This window comes from Protomyctophum bolini (assembly GCF_963924005.1).
Source record: "Protomyctophum bolini genome assembly, chromosome: 20".
In the NCBI taxonomy this organism is placed as follows: Eukaryota; Metazoa; Chordata; class Actinopteri; order Myctophiformes; family Myctophidae; genus Protomyctophum; species Protomyctophum bolini.
In genome coordinates, this window is record NC_137881.1 from 19,621,922 (window position 1) to 19,642,366 (window position 20,445).

General features: G+C 43.2%; 3 protein-coding genes across 11 annotated transcripts in view; 1 reads left to right on the plus strand and 2 right to left on the minus strand.

Moving 5' to 3' along the window:
- chd3 (chromodomain helicase DNA binding protein 3) overlaps positions 1-10,713 on the minus strand; it is a gene marked incomplete at its 3' end in the record, with an annotated part of 71,555 nt that extends 60,842 nt beyond the window's left edge. For 7 of the 9 annotated variants that reach the window (XM_080792805.1, XM_080792804.1, XM_080792803.1 and 4 more), the window contains exons 1-8: positions 10,072-10,713; positions 6,477-6,610; positions 5,642-5,824; positions 4,533-4,660; positions 3,839-4,077; positions 3,264-3,400; positions 2,812-2,950; positions 191-375 (exon numbers count right to left, since the gene is read on the minus strand). In XM_080792805.1, coding sequence (XP_080648931.1) covers positions 191-375; positions 2,812-2,950; positions 3,264-3,400; positions 3,839-4,077; positions 4,533-4,660; positions 5,642-5,824; positions 6,477-6,610; positions 10,072-10,234 — 1,308 coding nt within the window. In that variant the 5' untranslated portion in view covers positions 10,235-10,713. The remainder of the gene's footprint in view (positions 1-190; positions 376-2,811; positions 2,951-3,263; positions 3,401-3,838; positions 4,078-4,532; positions 4,661-5,641; positions 5,825-6,476; positions 6,611-10,071) is intronic. The other 2 variants (XM_080792806.1, XM_080792800.1) reach the window with 1 other exon arrangement.
- Positions 10,714-10,995: 282 nt separating this feature from the next.
- Positions 10,996-17,881, minus strand: cyb5d1 (cytochrome b5 domain containing 1). Its single transcript, XM_080792554.1, has 4 exons — positions 17,489-17,881; positions 15,466-15,542; positions 15,161-15,379; positions 10,996-11,991 (listed from the first exon to the last, which is right to left on the minus strand). The coding sequence occupies exons 1-4, from the start codon at positions 17,601-17,603 to the stop codon at positions 11,758-11,760; spliced, it is 645 nt and encodes a 214-aa protein (XP_080648680.1). The 5' UTR covers positions 17,604-17,881; the 3' UTR covers positions 10,996-11,757.
- Positions 17,882-17,988: 107 nt separating this feature from the next.
- Positions 17,989-19,060, plus strand: naa38 (N-alpha-acetyltransferase 38, NatC auxiliary subunit). Its single transcript, XM_080791973.1, has 3 exons — positions 17,989-18,076; positions 18,596-18,770; positions 18,923-19,060. The coding sequence occupies exons 1-3, from the start codon at positions 18,035-18,037 to the stop codon at positions 19,045-19,047; spliced, it is 342 nt and encodes a 113-aa protein (XP_080648099.1). The 5' UTR covers positions 17,989-18,034; the 3' UTR covers positions 19,048-19,060.
- Positions 19,061-20,445: the final 1,385 nt, after the last annotated feature.

Genomic DNA, 20,445 nt, shown 5'->3' on the forward strand with positions numbered 1-20,445 from the left:
GAAGTAATTGACAATATATAAAGTTACAACACCAACTTTGATGCTTAGTTTTAAAAACATACGTTTTTCTTAATTTCCTGAAAAAAAGATTTTTTTCATTTCCTGAAAAATGAACATTTTGGAGTTATGACGTTGCCTCCCGACAGCAGAGAAAGATATCATCAATCAATAAAGCACCATCATTACTCACGCAGTGGGGGCAGCTCCACTTGCCGTCGGGGGCCTTTTCCAGCTCCGGCTCCAGGCAGACGAGGTGGTAGGCTCTTGGGCAGGTGTCACACAGGATGATCTCACCGCCCTGCTGGCACACCTCGCAGTAGTCCTGGTGGTCTGTCTCATAGCCGTCCTCCTCGCCTCCTGCCACTCCTCCTGCCACTGGGCAGACAGAAAGACAAAAAGACATTGAGTAAAGATCTTTTTTTGACGGGGGCGCTCATCATCATCATCATCATCATTTTTCGACCGCGGTCGAGATCATGGATTTCACAATGCCACGCCAGACTTTCCGGTCCTTCATTGCCATCCCCAGTTCCTGCTTACTGATGCATGTGTCCCTAGCGATGACATGAGCGAACGACAGTTTTCTACCTCTGGTCCGCCCTGAGGCAGAACTCCAGAGAAGAAGGGAAGATATAACCTCATTGTCAGCTCTGTAGCAGTGGGCAAACTGTGTCTTCTGGATCGGACTAGTGAAGAAACACGGGGAAGGTTGCCGTATATTAGATTAGTCGATGGGTGGCTCTTCCAAGCCCCTCCTATATACAGCTTTTGTCCCCACACATATTTGCCATTGACAATGAAAGGAGAAATTAGGTCATATGTCCCTCAAAAATAATAATAATAATGGATTTTATTTATAATGCACTTTACATTCCTCAGAAAGTGCTACAGTAGACAAAATATAAAACATTATAGGCCAAAAAAAAATAAAAAAATAAAAAAAACATAACCCGATTAAAAGCACACGGAAATCAAGGAAAACAGGATAACAGTTATTAAATTGAACATGAGGGCATGGGTCAAGAAATAAAATGTATGGGTTTGGGGGAAAGCCTTATTAAATAGGTAGGTCTTTAGTCCTCTCTTGAAGCAGTCGATTGACTGTGGTGCTCTCAAGTGTGCGGGGAGGGTATTCCATAGTTCAGGGGCAACTGTGCAGAAGACCCTGTCACCCATGGTGCGCAGGTTGGCCGTGACGGGGTGGAGGCAGTATGTGTTTGATGAGCGGAGGGTGCGGGTCGAGGGTTTCAGGGAGACTAATTCTTTGAGTTGGGGGGGGGGGGGGGGGTCACGGGTGGGTCACGGGTGAGCAGGAATATCTTTTATTGTGTCCGGAATGCGACGGGGAGCCAGTGAAGTGAGCGGAGGATGGGTGGGATGTTCTCGTTTGCGCACTCTGATCATGACGTAGATTTGTGGCAACACAAACATTAAATGCCATTGACAATGAAGGGAACATTTACGTCATAATTGTAGACGAGCAAATTGGCTAACCAATCACATAAATTCAGTTGACAGTTGTTCATGAGATGATGTATGATTATGTATAATGACAAGAGCGCCCCTCACTTCACACAGGTGTGATTTTTGAGGGGCGCTAGCCCCTCCTATATACAGATTTAATGTTTGTTTTTTGTGCAATGTTTGTTTTAAAAACGCCATTGACAAAATGTACGTCATATTGTCCCTCTTTACGTCATAGTGTCTTTTTATTGTTAATGGCATTTAATGTGGCATCAATTGACATCATCAGGGACGGAGATCCCCGCCCGGCAGCCGGCGAAAACTAGAGTTCTCAACCGGCCCGAAAATTAAGATCTGACCCCCCATGCCAAAGCGCCAGCGCTCTCCCAGCAGTCTGCTGTCACCCAGGCGGATGCGTGCACGCGACCTCGTCGCTTCTTGCCCTCAGGCGTCTTACATATATACATATATATACATATATATCTTATATATACTCCAAGGCGAGGACACGCTGCGATTGACCAGTCTGCCCTTTGACTGGCAGTTCTGCCTTGGTGCCCTGGCAAATGCAAGGATGAAACTCATTGTCTCCCCTATTATACATACAGTCAAGCCCCCTTACCTTCAGGCGCGGATTTACTGTAGGCAAAGTAAGGCATTTGCCTTACTTGTTTACGTTTTTGCCTCCCCTCAGTCAAGCAGCTTTTTGTGTATTATTTGCTATGTATTTTGCCCTATTCAAGGCTGACAGACAGTGTATCAGACAGAATAATACACATCTATTCTCTCTGTGTCTGGAAGGTGTCACACTAGTGTGAAATGTGTCTGCTAGATGCCTGTATGGCTGCAACCCCCCAGAACCGGTTTTCACGTCACGACATATAAACACCACACAATCAATGTCCCGACCTCATTCTTCATTTGATTCTTGAGACAGCAGAGACACGCGATGGCAAAAACGTTTGTCCAGGGCAGACGTGAGGACGCATAAACCTGTAGGCGTACTAGCTAGGCTATCACCACACCGCTAAGCTTACAGCACCACCACCTGCACTGGGGGGGAGAACCAGAGGTCCCTCGTTTTGCTGCTTTTGCACACTTCTATCGCTGGTCTCCACAGAAAATTGGGGATCTATAATAGCTATGATCGAGGAGCCACCATCTCAACCAATCAATGGGAAATGTAATTACGTGTGCAAGGGAACTACCCTTGCAATTACGTGCAAGGGAAGTGCTTGCGGTTCAAGAAAGTACAAAATAAAAGTGTATGTCGTTGTCATGGTTAATCATTTACCAATCATCTAATTGCCTTACTCATAAAGAGTTCCTGGCTCCGCCCCTGCTTACCTTTCTTCTTCTTCTTGGCAGGCCGTCCTGCTACTTTCTTGTTCTTCTTCACGCGTGCAGAGCTGTCCGAACGAACTGAAGAGCTGTGGACGCTGGAGTTCTCCTGTTCGGATCCTTCTTCATCTACATCCTCACCACTCTTTGGGCGAGAGTGGGAGGAAAGGGGGGTGGGGAAAAAAGGTGGGGGAAACAAGTCAGCAAAGGACCAAATAGACAGAGCCAAGTTGAGAATGCCACGTTTTTCATTCACAATGTATCCATCAATCCATTCAGCCACCCATCCTCTGCAAGGGCCTTTGTCATAGTGTGAACACTTGATGAATTGAATACATAGGACCACAATGGAAACAACTAAGACCTCAGAGCTTTTTGTGTTACCATTTTAGCATTATTGTACCTCTGTACTTTACTCTGCACACCGTTAATAAAGTATTCAATCAATCCAAACTTACTGAACAGCTCTTCTTCCTCTTGGCACCTATGGCTGCCAGCTTGATACGGATGGGGGCCATCTTCTTGGCCTTGGCAGCTGCAGCCTTTTTCTTGTCTTGGACACGAGGGCTCTTGCTGCGCTTCTTATAACCTACCCCTGGGCAGACAGAGAGAAAGAAAACTCTGGAAACGATTCATCTGAATCTTTTCTCTCGATCTCTCACCATTCCTGTATCCTGATCAGAAGAAGAATAACAAACTGCACATTACATTTGATTCTTCTAACAGTGTTCTAGCTTTATTTGACATGTATACGGTCAAGGAGGGAGCAGGAAGAGAGATATATAGCAGAGATTCTCCAAGTGGGATCCAAGAACCCCCAGGGGTCCTTGAGGGGGTTCCAGGGGGTCCCCAGCAAAATGTGTTAATATAGCATCAAAATCAGTTACTTTAACCTTAAATGCATCGGCTATAATTTGAAAATAGCCAAACTACAAGCTCACAATTTCAAGAATATTTTGGAAACATTTTAACAATGCAAATTTCGGGTATCCCACTCAGATAAGGAAGGGGAAGGTGGTGTTTAGCCGCTGACCTTTGCCCTCTTTAGTCTTGGCTTTGCGAAGTGGAGGCGGCTGCGGAGGTGGTTCTGGGGAGGCGGTCGCCGCAGAGACCTGCTCGGCGACAGCGATGGCAGCAGCGGCTGCGGCCGCCGCCACGGCGGCACCGTTGCCTTTGAAGGGGTTGTTGGAGCTGAACTCCCTCCACTTGGCGCCCAGGATGGTCATCATCTTCGACATGGGGATTTTGGGGTTTTTCTTAGCGATCATGGGCCTGGTAGAGAGAGGTTAGTCTAAACCTTTCCCCCCAACTTGAGTTACATTTATGAGCACTTCAATCGATGAATTACATGGCATATTACATTTCTCAGTTATGTTTCGGGAAATCAAAATATTCAATGTCCTAATTTGGAACCGACCAGCATCACTTTGCAGCAAGTTAGAGCATGACTGATTTTGTCTTTTTAAGACTTAACTCTTTAGATGTTTCTGCCGTGAGCTGGCACCACTACTAAGACTGGTGTGCGTTTAGCATCCTCCTGCACTGGGTTAATATATAAATGGTTCTATTTGTGGGAATTTCAATACCAGACATAGGAGGCAAATCGTACATTAATGGCCAGATCAAACAAAATGGCCATAATCCAGTAAATATGGAATAAATATGATATCTTCACACAGGTGTAACACAGCTGTAACACCACAGGTGGACTACTGTATGAGTGATACCTCATGAACTGGCTGAAGGCCTTGTAGTTGGTGAGTTCCCTGTAGTCCTCCTCGGTGAAGGTATGGTCAACATCCTCCAGGCCCCACTCCTTGGCCAGCTGAGCTGACGTCTTCTGCTCTATTGGTTGCTGAGAAGAGAACAGATCACAGGGGCTGTGTTAACATTAAGTATTTTACTTTGCCACTTAAAGTTCTCCAGAATGGCACTAAAACAACCTCGACACAAGTTCTGTTTTAAAACAGCTGAAATATTGAGTGTTGTTGACCTTGTTGCTATGGATGATGTTTTTCATGAACACACTGCCCACAGTGATTGGTTTATAGACCAATCATTTTATTTTATTAACCATTTTATTTGGTTTATGGACTGGCCTGTGTCAAGCTATGTACTGTATAACTCCTTGGTCTGTGTCGGTGAAGTCATCACAAAAATACAATAGCAGGAGGTACAAATCCTATGCCATATTCAAGTCTTAATAATTATTATAATTCCACACATGATTCACACTTGAAAACAAATACACATACACTTTTTTGACTCTAATAAAGTATGTTAGAGAAAATGCATAAATAAAAATGAAGAAATCTTACTAGTATTATTACATGGATAACAGCATATTGCCAGGTAAATATTCTTGCCCAAATAGTTGGATGTAAGGAATTACATTATTAACATTTGGAGTCGGAATAACAAGTTAAATACAAAGTATGAAAACAAATATGGTTCAACATAAAATATGTCTCTCCTACTTGTACCTAGAACATTGAAGAATGAATTCATACAAACGTCTACTACTAGTAGACATTTGTACTACTAGACTACTATTTTATTTAAACTAGGTTACACTAGGAAGGCAACAATGAATTTTATTCATAAATATAGGCCAGTTAGGAGCTACTTTTAGCCTTAAGATATTTCATGAACGGTCCCAGATTACTCAAATCACAGATAATTCCATTTATAGGGTTATTCACACATAAGTGCATGGATCCTTTACTTTAGATGTTTATCATTTTGATAAACCTGCTTGTTTTGCTTTGACACCAAAAGATTTGCTTTGGCCCCATTTTCATTAACTAGTTTTGTTTGTTTCTTTCCTTTTTTATACCTTTGTTGTTTCCTCCTGGCTGCTGTCCCTGTCGCCATCATCTTTTTTCTTCTTCTTGGTTTTCTTCTCCTTCTTCTCCTTGTGCTTCTTCTTCTTCTTCTTCTCGCCGGATCCATAGTCGCTGGCTGCGCTGTCTGAGTTCTCGCCATAGTCTCTGTCTGAGTCTCTTTCTACATCACTGTCCTGAAGAAGACGAGGTTAAGGAGAAGGTTAAGGAGAAGAAAGGAGCGAAGAAGGTTAAGGAGAAGGAGAAGGAGAAGAAAGGAGCGAGGAAAAGGAGGAGAGGGAGTGAGAGGATAAGACGTGAAAAAAAAGAAGATTCAAGGACAAATGGAACCAAGTAGGGATGCAACGAATATTCGGCCACCTAATCTATTAGGCCGAATAGTGGCAAAAATGCATATTCGGTATTCGGTTCGGTTGATTTTAGAGCCAAAAACGAATAGTCAAAGAACCGGGGGTTACCTTTCGGAACCTACTGTTTTGTTCTGATGACCTGATCAAAATGTAAACATGTCTTTTGCCATTATCATGAAGATCTACAACAAAGGCACGGCCATGACAGCAATGGTACAAAAACTGGTACAAAAAAAAGTATATAAAAAAAAAAGTATATACATATATATATATTAATCTATATTAATATTCAGCTATTCGGTATTCGGTTTCGGCCAAGAATTTACCATTCAGTGAATCCCTAGAACCAAATGGACCTGTAAGAATCCATTTGGCTCCATTTGTATAATGCGGGTCCCTGAACCCCACTTTGAGAACCACTAAAATAATTACAAGGTGATTTAGATTACAAATCCAACAGACAGTGCTCAAAACTTACAATCTTCTTGCGTTTTTTGGCTTTGATGGGTTTCCCCTCCTTCTGTTTGTCTTTCTTCTTAATCTCCTTCTTCTTTTTGGGTCTTCCTTTCTTTCTGGCTGGGATCTCCGTGTCCGGTGCCTCCCTCTCTACGTCTGGAGGAAAAGGTTGAATGTCAGAAGCAGCAGAGACAACAGATTAAGGCAGTCGGTCACAGTGATCTTCCCAATAATCTGCTGCTACCATACATCCAGCTAATCCCCTGTTTAACACTTTCACAACAAAAGCCGCATAATGGCATGCCGGCGGTGACCTCTGCCCTTGACTGAGTTGCAACATATGCCAAATTAGTTCCAGTCGGTGTGTAGTAAGTGGATTTGACAGTTGGTATTGGTTCAATACAAAGCACAGGCATAATTGGCTTATGGAGATATTCCTATATGAACAATGCTAATGCCAGATCAGGGCATTTAGATTATACCACTGCAGTGCCTGTTGGTCATTTGGGGTGTGTGAGCGTTTGGAGTGGCTCATTTGCTTGGCCCCTGGAAGTGCTGAACCAGCAATGGTTCTCAAGTGGGGTCTCAACAGTTGTCCTTGGGGGGGGGGGGGGGGGGTCCTACACTGCCTGAGTCCCTCAACTCCATCCTCTGCACACACACACACTCATGTGTCACGGCCAGGAGGACAGCACTGGCCGGCTTTACTCCGTGGTGGGAAATATTGCTCGGTGTTGGCATAGCCTTGAGGGGGTAATAATTTACTATTCTGTGCCTATTGGGTTGCAACTCGAACGGGCTGAGATGGCTCTAGATAAATTCGCAACGTTAGATACAGCAACTTGCACGCTTTAGCGTGCTCAGTGGCATCTCTCGTGGCTCAAGGTTGCTACTAGTAGTAGGAACAGGGAGGCGGGGCAGCGGGGGAATCTACAGGGAGTGCTGTAGGAAACAATCGATAACTTCCAGCGAGTCCCCCAGCAAAATGAGGAACAGTTTCACTTAAGCCATATTTTATTTTCCAACTATTTCGGAAATAGCCTATTTTCAAAAGATTTTGACAAATCTTCTCTAATGGGGGTCCCTGGCACAAAATATTCATATATACAGCCAAATACATATCAATTTGGGGGCTCTTGACATGAATATGATGACCACTAATTGTAAGCAGCTGTCCCAAGAACCAGTCAACCAATCGACTCGAATTCCAAAGTTAAAATTATGGTATGTATAATAATCATAAAGGTAACTGGAATGCTCGTCTTAAAACACACTCACCCTAAAAAAGAATGTGCCAACCTTGCGGCGACCGCTCATTGGGGCGGTTCTTGAATTCTTGAATTTGTTTTACCGAGGATAAGTTTAGAAATAAATTTAGGGTTAGGCATAGTTTTAGGTTAGACTAGGAATAGGGTTAGGTTTTGGCTGTAGGCCTACGCCGAGGCGACTGTGTTTTGAGGCGAGCATTCTGGTATAAACATAACAAGTTATGTATTTTAAGAGCTGTATTACTGCATTTTCTGTTGGAGTAAAGTAGCCTACATACATATTTCTAGTAGGTGTTGATGGTACAACTGGTAACAAACTGTTAAGTAAACATGGATTGACTCACTACTATTACAAAAAATGCTCCGAATTTGAATCGCTTAAGAAGCCAAATCTTGTGCATGTTCACTGACTACAATTTGCTCTTTTCCTTTTCAGAGCACATATTTTCCATGGTAGCCTTAGCAGGATAATCAGGGAAATGTATTCTGAAATCTGAAGTCACAGCAGCTCATAACTAAATCACTGGGAAGGCAGTGAGAGAGAGAGAGAGAGAGAGAGAGAGAGAGAGAGAGAGAGAGAGAGAGAGAGAGAGAGAGAATTCGATTTTGAGAGAGAGAGATAATTAGATTGAACATTTTGAGAGGAGGGAGGGAAAGAGAGAGAGGGAGAGAGAGAGAATGAGAATGAAAATCAGCTCCAGGCTAAACACACTAACACAGTGAGTGAACCATAACCAGAATGAGGGCTGCACAGTCTCCCTCCTCGCACCAGTCTGCTTGATAGGCCACATTTGTTCCATTTTATTGTCTGCCTTGCCTTTGTACTGGAGGAGGAGGACTGGTAACAGTCAGCATGCAGTGTGCGCGCGCGCCCCACCACCATGCAGCTCCCCGCGCATCCAGGCTAGATTGTGCAGCTGAGAAAAGTGCCGCCAGGGGCGGCAGCAACACGCACTCCGGTCTCGGTGATTCAGAGGCCGCCAGCCCGCCACTGCCTCCAGGCAGCGAGACATGAAGTGTCAGCGTGCTGAACTGGAACGACTTCCCACATCCCCCCCTCCGCATTCCCACACCTATGGGTGGGTGCTGCTCGACATCGAGCCGCTGGAGGTCGCGGGGGGTTATAGAGGCCACGACGGGAAGGGAAGGGAAGCGCACTAATTGATTTCAACGCGTGTCTTGTTGTGGTGTCACAAAGGGCTGGCCCTGGAATGAATAGGCTCTTATTTAAATGCAGTGGTGGGTGACACTCTGAACGCCGTGATTAAATGACAGCTGCATTATTAGGCATTATAGACTGCAAACATGCAGGCAACTTTTTGACATCTGAGGCTGCAAAAAGTGCAAATTAATCTGGCCATGTTGTTCATTAAGCCATATTACTTTCATGCCATTTGCTTTCAAGCATGCAATGCATGCATGCATAACTTCCTCCCTCCCACAGAAACTCCTAGCCATGCGTAATGGCCTATAGCATATTGATTTTTGTAGAAAGGCTTTGTTCTTCTGCATTTTGTGATGTTAAAAAGGGGGAGGAAGGAGAAAGAAAATAATAATTTAAAAATATATATGACGAGTAGCGCTTTATGGGAGTGAGAGCATCTAATTCTTTGTAAGAGCCTATTATTTAAGCTATTAGTGAGACAAGTGAGCCACAGTGAAAGTGGCAAACAGACACCTTCTGTTATGATGTGAAGTGAGCGGCATGCACTGTCTGTCCTATTTGTAACTGTCTCCGTCACAGCGACAATGGGTTGGGGGAAGTTTGAGTCACACACAGCACAGCACTGACTGACACTGACAGCAGAATGTCACACTATCATCTTTCAGCTTTCATGCCTGACAGCAGCAAACGCATCATCATCACCATCATCTCTTCAGATCCGATAGAGAGAGATCAAATATAGGCTGCTATGGCCGGGAGTCCATGTTTGCTTGCAGCCAGTCCTGTGGCGAAGCTTTACCCTTCACGGCGACCTTATTTATAATAATATTGCAATCGTTTTTGTGCGCCGTGCGGGTCCGGGACAGATCGAAGGGATAAACAAGCAAACGTGCGTCAACTTTAGGGACCGCAAATAAGGTGAAACGAAAGGCGCCTCCTCGGCAAGTTGGTTTAAAGTTGCACTATTTTAACTCTAGCTTTGGGATTATTATGTTCTGAATCGAGCTACGGGAGCGCAACACTTTGGATGTGCGGAACATCATCATCCAACGACCCACGGGGCAGAACGCGGCGAGGTGTTTGATCATCATAACGGGGTTTTGGAGAAAAAATGTGGAGTATGTGTGTGTCAGTGTGTGTGTTTCTATTTTGTATGCGCGCTCCCGTGTCTTTCTCTACTGTACCTGGCGCGGCTCGTGTTGCAGTTTCTCGAGGCGCCGCCGGCGAGTTTATGTCGCTTGCGTTCTCGTCCAGGTCTCCGTCGTCCCCTTCTTCATCAAAATCTCCTCCCTCGGAATTAACCACCATGCCCTCGTCTTCCCCACAGGACCGGAGAGGAGAGGACATTATATTCCCGTCATCGGATCCGTCCGCTATTCTCCCCGAATTATGATATTTATTTAATATTCAAATCGGCACAGAAAAAAAGTGGGGGGCGTTTTGGAATATTTTACACTAGGCAGAGCAACAAAGATGGCCGCCCTTATATTTATTTTTTAACAACCCCCCCAATAAGAAAAATCCCCTTACATAAAAAATGGCTGACTATATTATTTCAGAACGCACCCCCTCCTCCTTTCTATCTCTCTCGCTCTCTCTTTCTCCGTGAACTCGCCCCCTCCCTCCCTAAAAAACGTACACATTGTTACACGAACAGGGGTGTGTGGCTGCATGTAAGTTACATTGTTACTTGTTTGTTTTCTCCCCCCCGGATCACTGGCGGATTCGACAGACTTGCCTGGTATAACTGTCACTTGCAAGATCACACGCAACAACTCTCCCTTTCTGCATTGCAGACACCGACAGAACGAAATCTATCAAATATGGCCACCTTATAATTCTTCGGAGCCCCCACCGTGGTAAAAAAAATATTTTGGAGCAGGAGGGGCGTGTGTGTGTGCTGTGCGTGCGCGCGCGCGTGTGTGTATTTGTATATGAGTGCTGGGGAGGGATTGAGAGGGGGGTTGGGAAAATCTGCCGCAGCCATGCCCAGACTTACATCAGATTGTATTGCTTAAAAATTAACCACTTGTGGTGAGGATGAAAGCAATGCAAAAAAAGAAGAAAAGGAAAAAAAAATACATTTCCCCGCTATAGACTGTTCCACCTCAAAGGATTTAATAATAATCAATTTAAGAAGACGACAAAGACAATTCTGGAGTTCTACTGTACAACACAGACTCATAAGCAAGTTTAGTACTGTCACCTGCATGGCAGTAGTATGGCCATTGGAATCCCTAGACCTCAGCCAGACTTCAGTTGCTCCACTCAGGGCACCTTTGTTTGGGCAAAATTATTGCATAGAAATTGTGGAAACGATAGAAAATGCACAAGGCAAAATATTATAAATGACAGCCACTGTGCTTCAGAACCTGCAACGTGACTGCTGCATTAGCTACAATGTTTTTTGAGTGCACATTAAAACCATGAAACAGTTCACTGTATTATTTTATGCTGAAGTTCAGGGTATTGAATATCCTAAATTATTAATTGCACAGAAAATAACAGGAAGAAAAATGTTTCGGGGGAAGTGACAAAGCAGCCTGGTAGAGTGACAAGTGACAACAGCGCAAGAAGTTATGAGAAATAGTAAATGTCATTGGGGATTACCTTCTTAAATTATCTACTTTTTTAATTAAGGAAATTGATTCTCTGAACCTTTCAATGCAGTCTAAACATATAACATATAAAAGAGTTGTGCCAAGGATCTCCATAAGAGAAGATTTGTGTTAAAAATGTAAAATAGCAAAAGCGTAACATAGGGTTAAAGTGATCTAACTGATTTCGAAGCTAAATTAACACATCTTTCTGGGGTCCCACTTTGAGAACCACTAAGGGGTCTTGTATGACTGGTTTGGTGGTGGTGGGCCTTAGGGGTCGTAGGGGAGGTGGTAATTGTAATACAGCAAGATGCCCGGGGTGTAGAGGTCAGGGTCCATGCGTAACCGGTGCAAGTCCTCATCGTCATCCACTAAGCCATTTTGGCTCAGCGTCTTGCCCATGTCCAGGGGCACTCCGTCGTGCTTCCAGGTGTACGTGGAGGCGTTTGAGTTGCAGCGTAAGTAACGCTGCAGGATCTCCTGCAGCGTCTCCTCTGAACACACCTGGCCAAACCAGAGGAGAGACAAGAGTGATAGAGGGCTGTCATCCCTGGATGACAACAGGCCACGCGACAGCCGACAGATATGATGTATATACCACTATAGTCACTGTCTTGGGTAGAACAGTGGTTACTACGGCACCTTTTAGCTCGAGACCCAAAAAGAGACATTTGATGTCTCACCGGGACACAAGTTAACCACGTAAGCCCTATTTAATAGTGAAAATAACCAGATCGACTTCTTGTGAGCTTGTGGATCTAGAAATGTATCTAGATTTAGATCCATTTGTATAAAGACTGTACAAAATTGTTGATTAAACACTGTAAGTGTAAAAAGAAATATCTGGGTCCAACTTTTATTGAAGATATGGCAGACATTTAGCACTTTATTATATTGTGAAAATGTCAAATAAATAAAATTAAAACATGAATGAAATATTTTGTATGAGAGCAGTGTTCCAGAAAGTACAGGGTGTCACACTGTAATTACAATTTAGGCTTAATACATTGACATTATGGGCATGTCTTAAATTACCTACTTTTTCAATTAAGGAAATTGATTCTCTGAACCTTTCAATGCGGTCTAAACATATAACATAAAAGAGTTGTGCCAAGGATCTCCATAAGAGAAGAAGAAGATAAGAGAAGATTTGTGTGTAAAAAAAAAAGAGGAAAAAGCGTAACATAGGGTTAAAGTGATCTAAGTGATTTTTATGCTATATTAACACATCTTTCTGGGGTCCCACTTTGAGAACCACTGACCTAAGGGGTCTTGTAATATGACTGGGGTGTTGGTGGGCCTTAGGGGTCGTGGTAATTGTAATACAGAAAGATGCCCGGGGTGTAGAGGTCAGGGTCCGTAGATGTGCCACGCAATGGTAGGCCTCAGGCCTGAGGCCTGGTATGGTAGGCCTCAGGTCTACCATTCTGAAATTTAATTTAATAATATTTGGACTGCTGGACAGCTAACAGTAGACTCTCTTTACTATCAGCTGTCCAGCAGTCCAAATATTAAATTACATTTCAGAATGGTAGACCTGAGGCCTACCATTGCGTGGCAAATCATTGGTTTGTCTATGGTTTGTTTAGGTCAGGACACTCAATGATGACGTAAGCCATCATGTGGCTGATATATATTTGTTACCATTATGATTCTGTACTACTCCGACAGGTGGCTGAACCAATCCATCTGTCACCTAGTGACAAACAGTGGAGAAGAAAGGAATGTATGCCTAATCCAAGGGTACTGGTTGGTACATACCATACAGGAGCAAAAATGAGATGTCAGTGTTAAGAAAAAAGAAATCACACCCATGTGAAGTGAGTGGTGCAGACCCACAGGAACGCACAGAGGGTGCCGGCCCGATTCCGGCGAGCCGCCCCGTGTCCGAAACGGTTGAGAAATGACAGTTAACATGTGGGGGCCCCTCTACTGTACCCTCTACTGTACTGGCACACCCGAAGTCACCATTCAAAGTTAATATGTGCGTGTGTGTTTGTGTGTGTGTTAGGTTGCACAGTGCACACAGGTGGTGAAAAACAACCATGCTGTTTTCGTGCTCAGACGCAAAAAGCAAAAGAGATGCACGTGTTCATGTGTGACGTGTCTCACTCTGTACACTGTATCAATGTATTTGTATCTAGAAGTGGAGCCCCACTGAGCCTCTGGCTATGGAGGACGCTGCTGCTGCCAGATAGGGCAGTTGGCGGAGGGAGACTGCTCTCTGTCCCCAGCACTAGAGGAGCTATGCTGTGCATGCGCTTGTGTGTTATGCGTGTACATGTCTTGTGGCATTTGCACCCAAATGTGTGTATGGGGTGTGTGACTATATGAATGCACGTGTGGGGTGTGTGTGTGTGCAGTGTGCACTGTACACAGTGTGTGCTACAGAGGGTAAGCCAGGACTCCCTCATACGCCCAAGGCCCCGACACACTGTACTACTGTGCTGCTCCACCCCCGTGTCAGTTTGGCAGGGATTCATGTCGTGGATGAGAGGGGAATACGCCTCCCCGGTGTGCTGAGTGCCAGCTAACCCAGATTTTATGCAGTGTGAAGAGAGAAGACGCCGGCACCTGCATGCGCTCCATTCGCTACAATGCTGTGTTAGAACAGTGGGAGCCTGGTGAGCAGATAATGGCTCAATACCGTTCAGACAGCAGGGGCTTGTAAAGGGGGAAGTCTTTCAGAAAGCAGTAAAGTCACAGTCAGTGCTGTCCCTTCACATTAGAGACGCATCTTTTTTTTGTCTCCACCAGGCCGAAGGCATGGGGAGAGAGTATGTTTTGTCTGTGTGTCCAAGAAATGGCACCCTTTTCACATTGGCTTATTATAGCGCCACCAGGAGGCCACAAAACCTGACCTGGAGACCTGTGCCCCGAGGGGCACTTTTTCTAGTTTGTACTGTTATCTTATCCACCATGGGCCCCATCTTACCTTATACCCCTTATTAATATTACCCCTTATGCCTAAACATTTTAGGCATTTTTTGCAGTTTTTTGGTTTTTGTTTTTCAAAATAGTATAAAATGCCAAAAGAAGGTTTAGGCATAAGGGGTAAGGCAAGATAGGGCTCAAAGTATTTTGTCTTGCACAAGTCACCTGAGGTTTGAAGTTATGATCATAGCCTTCAAAATGTCTTCAGAATCACATGCACAGATTTCACCTGCTGGCTACAACATTTAAGCCTCTTTGAAAACCAGAGCAGTTGCAGTCAACATTCATAGGGCTGTTGCACTCTTAACAAACTGTGATGACCTTTTCTATGCAGTAGTGTCACTGAGACAATAATACATTGCCACAACAGAAATAAAGTGTCCACCTATCAAACTATTGTTTGATAAAAAAAAGATATGTTTGAAATCTTGTTTGAAATGACCAAGCCGGTCTACCAATGATGTCATTGGTAGGCAGGATTCAGAACATACCACAAGCATCCTCTGAGACAGAAATGGTGTCATCTTATAATAATGAACATGAGTGAGGACCAGTTATATGAAGATAGGTTGAAATTAAAATGCATGGTCCTTTAAAGAAAGAGCACAAGTATTATATCAATTATAGTCAATTATCACAGTATGAGCTGGAGTCAGCACTTTCTCCATACATCCCATAGACTTGTACCACTAGTTTTAACTTAAGTGTATGTGTAGTGCATTTTTCTTAAATAATTCACCTCCAGCCTTTTCTCCTGTTTTGTCAATGTGTTGATGATACGTATCCACCTGGTTTTAGCAGTGAGTAGTCCCACCACGTACTGTGGATCTTTCCACCAGGGATATCCAAAGTCATTGGCCCAGTCTGTGCGAGGGCAGGAAGGGGGCACATGAACAAAGCGCCCCCTAGGGGTGTAGTACTTTCTACAGCCAGTCACAGGGTCAATATGGGTTTGAATCTGAGAAATGAGGAACAATGAATGCACGATAGGGAACAAACCTTTACTGTGTTCAGAACTGATTATCTTGTGTTAGTATTACTCACATCTTTGGTTTCGGGGTCAAACCAATGGCTGATATCCTTTCCTGCACACTCTGCAATAGGCATCAGAAGAACATCACCTAGAAAAGAGAAAATGTTAGTGCTAAATACTGTTTAAAGGTTAGAATTAAAAAAAGGTATCACAGACCAGAGCCTCACAACTCTAATGAGTCCAGTGGTCCAAGGTTCAACCGCTTTCTTTCCCTACCACGGCAGGACGCAGAGCCAGCAAAGCGTCTAGAATTCTAGATTGAGAAAAGTTAAACTTTGCAGCTGCTGCTGTGTGCTTAGGTGACTGACGAGACTGTGCTCTGAAGCTGCGGTGGACTTGGTGTACACAGCAAAGATGGACAGAAAAAGACTATAATGGAAGTACCAAATATTTGAACTAGCTGATGTAGATGTGAAGTTACTCAAGATTGAGCAACTGCATGGTATATATATTTCTTACTTAAAGTGTATAGGTCATTTACAAACAAGCTGACAGTGACTGGCACTCTGGCAGGAGGAGCCCCTAACAGGAGTCACCCCACTGCATGCCCCACGGCATCGACCGCTAAACCCGTCAATGCCAAACTTTGCACACACACTCCCTGGAATAGCCTCGCGTTGCAATACTAATATACCACTGCGCGGGATATTATTAATCTGCCTCGGGGCATATGCATATGCATTAGGGGCGGATGGAAGTCTGGCTGCGCCAGGCTACTCCCTGGATGCAAACGATGAACCTCTGCCCCAGATTTTCCAGAAAGGCCTGTTATAGTGCCACCATGAGGCAGATTTTCACATTTTTACCTATAACTGCACCACACTTACCTATAACACACACACACACACACACACACACACACACACACACACACACACACACACACACACACACACACACACACACACACACACACACACACACACACACACACACACACACACACACACACACACACCCACACACACCCACTCCATAGAGGCCAAGGACAAACCTTTGACCTGAAAAAAAACATCTGCCTTTTATAGCACCACCAGGAGGCCTCCAGATGTTTTTTTTTGTAAAAACTATTTACTTTATATTACAGAACTGCAATATTTCATATTCCATCCTAATTGGTTAACATTGGCTTTCAAAGTTTGCAGGATTGGCCCGTTTTGAACAAAAAGCCTCAAATCGTGAACGCAGCGTGCAATTTACGTAAGAATCTTTCACACACTTTCCTACTAGGCTGAGGAAATCCAACCCTTTTTACATTGGCCTGTCACCAACAGGTGGATTGCAAAACACATTTTTGGAACAAAATGCCTCAAATCATCCAATTGCCATCAAAGGCGTAAGAACAAATGGCACCCTTTTCACATTGGCCTATTATAGGGCCAGCAGGAGGCTACAACCTGACCTGGCCTGGTGGAGACCTGTACCCTGAGGGGCTTTGTTACCGTTAATCAGAATAGAGGCCAGTCTGGTCTCATATTTGGGCATGTCTGAATTCCATATTTGGGCATGGCTGACTCATGATCATGACATGACCTCATCATAACAACGACAAGACTGTCACTGCTGCTGGATAGGTTTATAAGCCTATCCAGCAGTCTGCAGTATAATAGATCAGATGATCCCCATTGTGAACTTTGACTCCTTTCAAAAGTAAGTATCCTGACTTGTATCCCATAACAGGGGTCTGTCTCCCTTAGCCTGATTATCAAGGTCTCCCTCGGAGTCCCTATCTCTCACTCCAACTCAAGTAAACAGAAAATACAAAGAATTTTCAGGTCAGGATACCGATTTGATCCAATCACGATAAACAAGTGAAATATAGGAAGCAATGACACAAACAAGTGAAAAAACAGGCATATTTAGAACTGTCTGGAACTGGAAAAGCATTTTCTGTTTATTTGATAGAGGGACCCTTACTGAAACTTTCGCACAAATTGACAGTGACACACACGCGCGCACGCACGCACACACACACACACACACACACACACACATGATTGGTAGTAGGTACCCTGTACCCTGTAGGCTACTCACCTTTGAATTGCTTCATCAAAGGTGTCAGATCACACACTTCGCCCAAGAATGACACCCACAAGTCATCAAGTGTGTTATGACAGGACACCTCGCTGGGAGTGAAATACTTTGCCATGTTTTACAAAGGCCACGTCTGCGTTCTGTACAAAACAGAAACAATATCCGAATTCCGAAGTATTGAAAGCGAATATTACCAAAGCCAAACTATTTTACTTTAATCTCTCTGTGTGACAACGAAGTCCATAAACAAAGCTTTTCTGGTTGCTGTGGAAACCACCACGCGTGATACAAAGTCGAAGAAAGAGAATAATTAAATATTAAATCAATCTTTTGATCAAATAAAATCATATTGTATGTATTTAAAACATACATATATATTTTGTATAACGCGGTAACCAGAGAAAACCGTATTATTTGACCATTGACCAAAACATTGGACAACAATATTGGATTGGACATCCGCCTTCCGGACAGTTCAGCTGGTGGTCCGTCAGCGAAATGTGTCCGCCGGCAGGTTGCAACTGAAAGAGAAGGAGCCGCGTAGAAATGGCATCAACAACCACTGAAGAAAATGGTCCATCAATCTATGTATGTGTTTTTTTTCCTGAAAATATTTCGTTTAATACTCCATGATGTTATTTCCTTGTCATGCCATGGTGAAAATGAATGCGCTATTTTAGCAAGGCTTGTTGTGCCAACATGATCTGGTGGCTAACTCGTTAGCATCATCTATGTCATGTTTGTTTTTAGGATCAGTCTAACCATATATGTCATACATTAGCAGTTACTTAATGTTGTGTTTCGGGTCATTTATGATATAATTATAATTATCTCTAATATAAAGCAAATCCATATTTCACGTATCCTCGTAAACATTTACTTGGTATTTTTGGCCAGCAGTAATTTACTATTAAACATCCCCAAAAGTAATTTGTAAGGTTGTTATTTTAGAATGATAAATAACGTATTTACTATTTATACTCTGAGGGCATTGTTCTGCTAGGTCTCATAGTAAGTGCTCACTGCTTTCGCAATAACTAGTAACTTAACTGTGACTGATGAAAACCACAATATGATGATTACATCTTTTATTTGTTTTTTCAATAGGAGCAGCCTGAAATGTCGTCATCATTCCAGGCCAGACAGAGGCTGGAGGGGCTGCTGAACAAAAACATGAGGATCAGAATGACAGACGGTCGGACACTAGTCGGTCTGTTCCTCTGCACTGACAGGGACTGCAATGTCATCCTGGGATCAGCTCAGGAGTTCCTCAAATCCACAGGTAGATTAACTAGGTTTGATGCTTTCCAGGTTTTAATAGATTAAAATGAATGTCTTCTAGTCCTATAGGGCCATTTGTGTCATGTTGGAACAGATACATATTTATACTTTAAAAAAATATATATATATATATACTTTTGTCTCATGTATCAGATATGTTCTCCCAGGCGGAGCCCAGAGTCCTTGGGCTAGCCATGATTCCTGGTCACCACATCATATCCATTGAGGTGGAGGCAGACAGCCTGGCTGACACACAGGGCTATAGAGGCAGCCACTGACCCAAGCCACCACCCTGCGACGGACAAGCAATGCTGGCCAACTGGCAGGAACAAGGACAGTTCTTGGACAGCCGAGGAGAGAATGGACTTCTGGAAAAGCAGCCATTGAATTAGTCGGCTATACTAAAGAGCTCAATAACACTGTCTGTGTTATTATGGGGTTGTCCATCTGCCAAGCTTGAAATGATCCTCTGCAGTGGCAACAGGACAATGCTGCATGTGTGTACGTTTACATACTTTTATATTAATATCTTGGTATGTAATAAATGAGTATAGATGTTGATAAATTGTGTAGATTACTAGAACTGTTGCCAGTTGATTTATAAATTCAGATTTTTTTTATTTTCACGTGGGTTTTCAATTTTCCATATTTCAAGAGTTACAAAAACTAAATGTAATGCACATTTCCGTATCCAATAAGCATGAAATGAGAACAAGCTTGTTTTAATATTTTAATAGCTGAGCATGTCACAGCAGACTCACTTTGACAACTAAAACCAGAGCCCCCACCAAATGAAACCAATAAAACCTGACCTGCTGGAAGAGAGTTCACTGAAAAGTATTTGTCACATTCAGTTGGTCAAGACAAGACCAGGATTTAAAACATTTAGTTATTCTATGGAATTGTATGGATTTGTTACATTTGTGATACTTAGTTGTCTTCCATCTTGTAAATTATGCAGTTGAACAAAACAAGTTATCTAATATCTTCCTTCCATTTATACTTAGAACATGTGTAACAGTGATACTGGGGGCCTCATCTATGAAACTGCTTGGATTTGATCTTCAAACATTATAAAACAACTTTTTATTGTACTTTTCCTGATCACCATGGGATTTGGAAGACATCAATAATTAATCTCTGCAGACTGCACTATAATCACATCAACGGGAAAGGCTTTTTAAGAAATTGTCACAAAATACTGTCGGCTGTAATCGCCAATACATCTATACTGTACATGTACACTTGCACCCATTTCATGAATAATTTGCATGAAACAACCACTGCTATTCGATGATTGCTAAAGTAATTTGCAGTACCATGAGTTGTGTACAATACATCTTCCAATATAGGTGGGCCCAGATGCAATCAAGCCTTTGGACGCCTATTTAATGTCAAATGTACAGTAGGCTGAGGTTGACAGTTTTTTACCAGTGCCTAAAGAGGAAACTTTTAAAACCTAATGCACTGGAACAATGCATGTCCAATTTAAAAAACGCCCTCGCAACAGGACAAACAAGAATTTATCAAAATTCAGTGAAGCTGCCCATTTAACTTCAGCATTATTGGTACCATGCTCCACCAATGGCACTACACAAGACCATATCTTATAGGTCTAATGCACGTTACAATACAAATGTAAACCCTTCTATAAATGAGGCCCCTGATTAACTATG

Bases quoted from the DNA above. Each gene is read 5' to 3' on its own strand.
- cyb5d1 (XM_080792554.1), bottom strand. From the start codon at position 17,603: ATGGCAAAGTATTTCACTCCCAGCGAGGTGTCCTGTCATAACACACTT. The intron at 15,543-17,488 runs GTGAGTAGCCTA...TCTCTTTTCTAG, and splicing joins TTTGATGAAGCAATTCAAAG to GTGATGTTCTTCTGATGCCT. The intron at 11,992-15,160 runs GTGAATTATTTA...TGGTTTGGCCAG, and splicing joins AACAGGAGAAAAGGCTGGAG to GTGTGTTCAGAGGAGACGCT.
- naa38 (XM_080791973.1), top strand. From the start codon at position 18,035: ATGGCATCAACAACCACTGAAGAAAATGGTCCATCAATCTAT. The intron at 18,077-18,595 runs GTATGTGTTTTT...TTTTTTCAATAG, and splicing joins AAAATGGTCCATCAATCTAT to GAGCAGCCTGAAATGTCGTC. The intron at 18,771-18,922 runs GTAGATTAACTA...CTCATGTATCAG, and splicing joins GGAGTTCCTCAAATCCACAG to ATATGTTCTCCCAGGCGGAG.